Consider the following 6,380-nt stretch of genomic DNA (forward strand, 5'->3'; position numbering starts at 1 on the left):
TCTTTCACAGAAGGATTCTAAAACTGCTATCAGCACTAAACTAGCAAATGACTCCTCTAGGCTTAGAGGGCAAGTGAGGTCTAGAAGGGAGACCCGTCATCTCATGCTGTCCACCTGGTCCCAGGCCACCTGGGTTCCCTCATTCTCCACCAGAGGGCACCCTTTGTGTGACTTGGCCACCTGCTCTCTGCTGAGCCTTGGACTGTATCCCAGGTTTGCAGTTGTGGTTTATTTTTGGCACATCAGTCTTCCGTCATGAAGCAGCAAACCCCAAAAGAGCAGCAGGACATCTTACTCTGGTCACAGGACGGCTTCAGCCCTTTGCTATTCCCTCTGCCCCGGGGCTCTGAGACCTTTGGGATTCTTGTTGCAGCCATTCAAGGCCCTTTGAGGATTCTCAACAGTGAGTAACTGGGAGATGGAGAGAGAGAGAGAGTGGGAGCCATGGGTAGAGAAGACAGACAAATCTATTAGACATGTTTCTCTTCCCTCTGAAGGTTGGGAAGTCTGCAGAAAGGCAATTCCTGTACGTTTTCCCACCTGGGTTTGGGGTGGGGGGATATCACACAAAAAGAATAGGCTGCCTCCTATTGGAGACCCTCCCCATAGGGAGAGAGGTGGAGGTGATGCACAGAGGCACAAAGTTGGCCCCTGTCAGGCTCTAGAGTGAGGGATGCATATGCACACAGGAAAAGTGAGTCCAGCCAGAATTCTGTTTGTCTTTGTGCCAGTTAATAGTGCTCCCAGCCCTGATGGCATCCCAGGGTGAGTCCAGACATCCTCCATCCGTGGAAGGTGTAGGAAGGGAGGCTCAGAGAGGAGAGCAGCAGAGATAACCCATCCTGGGACTGAGAAGGGCCTCCCAGAAAGTGGAGAGGTTTTTTGGGAACAGATACTCTGAATTGCTGACAGGGCGGAGGAGGGCCTGTGTGAGTCCTGATGCCAGCTGCTGGCAAGGGAGATGCTTGTTATTCTAAACCTGCCTCTGGTAACCAGGCACCCAGGAGCAGGCACACCAGCCCTCTTGGAATGGCAAGCTGGAGTCTCAGCGTCAGTGCTGCCCTTAGAGAGGCCTGCCCCTCACAGGCCCTGGAGGCTGTGGACGTGGGGTGCAGGGCTTCCTATGCCTGTCTTCTGCAATCATGAAATCCTGCATCTGTGGGAGTTCAGTTCCCTCATAGCAGCCTCTGTTAGCCAGCTCAGCTCCTCTCCCTCCAGGTTTGCCTATACCAGTTCCGTCCTGCTCACCACACTCAACAGAACCAGGCAGGGCTTGTTAGGTAAGACCTGAAACATTCTGCCCACCAAAGCCAAGCCCAAAAGCTTACCTTCCCAACCATTGACTCACACCTAGGAGGCAGCATTTGCTGCATGCCTGCCCTGGGCACAGAGAGCAGAAGAAGCTAGGACATAGGTTCAAGAGAAAATGACACTGTAATGGACAGATGACAGCACACTGGCAAGTGGTGCCAGATGCTGGTACCAAAATTCAGACTCACCCAGCCCAGTTCTCTATCCCACAGAACAGCTACCACAGTGATCAGCAAAGGAGGGAGGGAGGGAGAAAGGAGAAGGAGGGAGGGAGAGGTTCAGGGGGAGAAGGAGGGGAGGACAGAGGAAGAGAGTCCTGCATATGGGCAGAAAGAGAAAACACAGAGCAAGATAAGCAGGAAGCATGTCCTGGAAGGGAGGCTGTTTTGGTTGAAACAAAGAGGCTTGGGGGCTGGGAATGTGGCTTAGTGATAGAGTGCTTAGCATTCATGAATCCCTAGGTTCGATTCCTCAGTGTACCATATACATAGAAAAAGCCAGAAGTGGTGCTGTGGCTCAAGTGATAGATAGAGCGCTAGCCTTGAGCATAGAGAGGCTCAGGGACAGAGCCCAGGCCCTGAATTCAAGCCCAGGACTAGCAAAAAGGAAAAAAAAAGTCTTGGGACTGGGATATTAGGATCATAAAATCACAAAATTTCTCATCTTTCCTACAGATGTAGAAAGCAGGGCCATCCTAGTCTCAGAGTGGAATAGAAAGCTCACTTTAACTTAAGCCTCTACAGTTTCTGATGTATTCTAGGAGCAAGACTGTTGGCCTACTTACAATGATCCTTGGGGCCCCATCTCCTGGCCCAGCCCTGGGCCTGAGCTGGACCTGGCTCACCATCTGCTGGTCCCATTGGGGACAGTAAGGACTAAAAGATGTCTTGGGGGTCTTAAGACTATCCAATCTGGAAGATGCAAGCCGGGCTGGGTGCAAAGCTCCAGGCAGCCAGGGGAGGAGAGCCATCGGAGGGACGTGGCCATCACTGGAGGCCAGAAAGGGCTAGGAAGCCAAAATTGGCTGAATTTTTGTTGTTGTTATTGGTCATGGGGCCTAAACTCGGCCTGGGTGCTGTCCCTGAGCTCTTCAGCTCAAGGCTGGTGCTCTACCAATTGATTGGCTGAATTTTTTTAGTTCCCTAACATTTATTTCAAACATTCACTATGGACCAGCCCATGCTAGAAACTGTGAAGATGAGCAAGAAACAGTTTGAGCCCTTTAGGAGCATGCCCTATCTCCCGGGTCAGGGACTGATAACGTCTTTCTCTCCCTTCCCAGAGTCCTTCAGTCACACCAGTTTTGCCGAGCATGACCCGGGACGAGGCGCTGCCTGACTCTCATTCTACTCAGGGCTTCTATGAGAACTATGAGCCCAAGGAGATCCTGGGCAGGTAACACCTGGGCTTCTCCACTGATGTCTGCAGGCCAGAGCCAGCCCCACACTGGTCCCATTTCCCCTCACCCTGCCCCATTTAGAGTGGTGCTAAGACAAGGAGAGAAATTAAGAGATCCAGCTAGAGCCCCCAGGCTTGTTCAGGTTTGGGTTGAGGTGTGGGGGGCGAGCGGGGGGGGGGGGGGGGCAGAGGTAGGAGGGAAGGTGTGCTGGGAGTTTACAGTTTCCTTCCTGTACTGAGAGCACAGAATACCAGACTTGTCACTCCTGAGCTTGGGGCAAGCCGCCTGGAACTCTGTGCCTTCATTACCCACCCCATGGTCCCCAGAAGGACAGAACACCTCTGCCGGGGCCATGCTCTGGGACCCCCTTTGGGGTGGGGTTCCCAATGGCTATGTGTACTCTGTATCCCCAGAGGAGTTAGCAGTGTGGTCCGGCGCTGCATCCACAAGCCCACCTGCCAGGAGTATGCGGTGAAGATCATTGATGTCACGGGTGGCGGCAGCTTCAGCTCAGAGGAGGTGGAGGAGCTGCGGGAAGCCACCCTGAAGGAGGTGGACATCCTGAGAAAAGTCTCTGGACACCCCAACATCAGTGAGTGATGGCTACCGACCACAAGAGGGTCTTGATTCTGCTCCAATAACCCACTGGGGGTGCAAATGCCCAGCATCCCTGGAAAGTCAACTAGAATCACCCCAAGTGTCCTGCACTCTGTGATCTGCTGGCCCGTCCTGGAGGCTGGAAGTTACCACTCCATCTCCCTGCTCAGAGGGAAGGGACCACAGAAGGACTGGGAGGGGGGTTAGAGGGGGGGGAGTGGGAAGTCCTCAGGCCCACCCACACTCCTGGTTGGTTTTCTTTGAGCACCTTCTGTTCCCAACCCCCAGCTTTAGAAATTAGCTCGCTTGTCCCTGTGCCCTAGCTGCCTCTACCCAGCACTCTCTGCTCCTTGAGACAAGCCAGCCATTTCCATTTCAGTACAGCTGAAGGACACTTATGAGACCAACAGTTTCTTCTTCTTGGTGTTTGACCTGTAAGTACCCAGCCCGCAGCCAGCATGGCCTGGGCCTTCCTTCTCTGAACCACTACTCTGGCCTCCACTGAGGATAAAGAGGGTCACAAATGCTTTAGGTGGACAGGTCCATCAGGCTGCCAAGTTTTGAAACCTACACTCACACTTTTGAGTTGGATTATTTGTATTCTCTTTTTTTGTTCTTTGCTTTCTTCTTCTAGAGACAAGAGTCTTGCTATGTAGCCCAGGCTGGCCAGGAACTTGCATTCCCCCTAACTTAAGTATTGTTTTTCTCATCAGTATTATGGATAAAATAATGGCACAGTAGCTAGCACAAGATTCATGCTAGTAATTAGTCGTTGTTGACTGCAGTGGTGGGTGATGGTGGTGAGGTCCTCAATATTCATTCTAAGCACTGAGGACACAGCAATGAAAAGAATAAAGTCCTAGACATATACCCAAGCATATTTGTAAAGTGGAATGAGGGACTCTCAAGAGCAAGGACATTTTATCTCATTCATTTGCTTTTGCAGTCCAGTGTCTTGTTCCCACAAATGCTTTACCATTTGGGCCATGCCCCTAGCCCTTTTGTTAGTGTTTTGTGTTTTGAGATAGGGGCTGCTAACTTTGCTTGTCTGGCCTCAGCCTCCCAAATAGCTGAAATTACAGACTTTTTTTTTTTTTTGTCGGTTGTGGGGCTTGAGCTCTGGGCTTGGGCGCTGTCACTCAGCTCTTCAGCTCAAGGCAAATGCTCTACCACTTGAGCCACAGCATCACTTCCGGTTTTCAAGTGGTTTATTGGTGATAAGAGTCTCATGGACTTTCCTGCCCGGGCTGGCTTTGAACTGCGATCCTCAGATCTCAGCCTCCTGAGTAGCTAGGATTATAAGCAGGAGCCACCAGTGCCCGGCCTACAGGCTTTTTTAAAAGACAGAGTGCTCAAGGAAGGCTTTCTAGGCAGTGCAGAAGCAGAGGCTTGACTAAAGTGAGGAAGGAACCAAAGCAAAGGCCTGGATCTGGAAGTTTGGAGCAAAAGAGCCCTATGGCCAATAGCTTGCTATGATCATGGATCTGCAAGGATTCAGGGAGAGAAGTGAGTTTGAGGATGGAAGCCAGTATCTGTGAGCAGGACGGCTGGAATTTCTTGGCATGGAAAGGCATTTGGAGGGCTGGACATGGAGGGCAATGGGGATCTACCATTGAGCTATTTACTTACAAAGATCCTGTTGGCTGTCTGGGGACTATTGTAAGGGGGAAACATGGACGAAAAGAGGCCAACAGTGTCTAGGAGAAAGGTAGGTGGTAGAAGTTGCGTGTAGGGTTGAGTGTGTTGGCCCACACCGGCAGGGGTAAAGGGATCATGGTGTAAGACCTCATGTGAAACACAAACTAAAAAGAAAAGGATTAGTGATGTGGTTCAAGAAGTAGAGTACCTGCCTAGCAAGTGTAGGGCCCTAAGTTCAATCTACAGTACAGATGAAAGAAACAAAAAGGGCTTGGAATGTGGCTCAGTGGTAGAGTGCTTGCCTAGCATGCAAGAAGCCCTAGGTTTGATTCCTCAGTACCACATAAACAGAAAAAGCTGGAAGTGGTGTTGTGGCTCAAGTAGTAGAGTGGTAGCCTTGAGCAAAAGAAGCTCAGGAACAGCTGGGAAGGTGGCTCAGTGGTAGAGCGCTTGCCTTGCATGCATGAGACCCTGGGTTCAATTCCTCAGCACCATATACACAGAAAAAGCCAGAAGTAGCACTGTGGCTCAATTGGTAGAGCACGAGCCTTGAGCTGAAGAGCTGAGGGACAGCGCCCAGGCCCAGAGTTCAGACCCATAGCTGCCAAAAAAAAAAAAAAAAAAAAAAAAAGAAGCTCAGGGACAGTGCCCAGGCCTGATCCTGACTTCATAAACCTTAGGACTGGCAAAAAGGAAGGAAGGAAGGAAGGAAGGAAAGGAAAGGAGAGGACAGGACAGGACAGGACAGGACAGGAGGGGAGGGGAGGAGAAAAAGAGTTGCATCTATGATGTGGTTCAAAGACTAATATTGTCACCCTGCTTTTGCACTGACAGGATAAGTGAGGGTGACAATCTCTTGACACAAAGTGTCAAGTGTGAGCTAGACAAGGCGCTGTGGAAACTGTATGCTCCACACCTAACCATCTGGTAGAAAAGGTTCCCAGGAAAGGAGATTCCTTAGCTCCTCGTTCCTGTACTCCACTGAGCTCTTATCACAGAACAGAACACAAATGTTTATGGTGACATAACCATTGCCTATGGTTTGATTTAGTTTTTTTTTTTTGCCAGTCTTGGGGCTTGAATGCAGGGCCTGGGCTCTGTCCCTGAGCCATTCTGTGCCACAGCTCTACCTCTAGCTTTTTCTGTTTATTTGGTACTGAGGAATCAAACCCAGGGCATTATGCATGCTTAGCAAGCACTCTACCACTAAGCCACATTCCCAGCCTTGTCTTGGTTCTTCCTCACATCCTGGCTTGTTTAAGAACTGGATTATTCAAGTAGATTTTTTTTTGCCAGTCCTAGGGCTTGAACTCAGGGCCTGGGCACTGTCCCTGAGATTCTTTTGCTCAAGGCTAGCATTCTACCACTGAGTCACAACACCACTTCCAGCTTTTTCTGTTTATGTGGTACTGAGGAATTGAACCCATGCTAGGCA

At 50.5% G+C, this 6,380-nt stretch overlaps 1 protein-coding gene across 1 annotated transcript in view; it reads left to right on the forward strand.

Moving 5' to 3' along the window:
- The first annotated feature begins 276 nt into the window (after nt 1–276).
- Nucleotides 277–6,380, forward strand: part of Phkg1 (phosphorylase kinase catalytic subunit gamma 1) — an 11,889-nt gene continuing 5,785 nt past the window's right edge. The window contains exons 1-4 of the mRNA XM_070035626.1: nt 277–403; nt 2,594–2,706; nt 3,124–3,302; nt 3,687–3,741. Coding sequence (XP_069891727.1) covers nt 2,624–2,706; nt 3,124–3,302; nt 3,687–3,741 — 317 coding nt within the window. The 5' untranslated portion in view covers nt 277–403; nt 2,594–2,623. The remainder of the gene's footprint in view (nt 404–2,593; nt 2,707–3,123; nt 3,303–3,686; nt 3,742–6,380) is intronic.

Source organism: Dipodomys merriami, unplaced genomic scaffold, assembly GCF_024711535.1.
Source record: "Dipodomys merriami isolate MVZ:Mamm:240054 unplaced genomic scaffold, mDipMer1.0.p SCAF_26, whole genome shotgun sequence".
In the NCBI taxonomy this organism is placed as follows: domain Eukaryota; kingdom Metazoa; phylum Chordata; class Mammalia; order Rodentia; family Heteromyidae; genus Dipodomys; species Dipodomys merriami.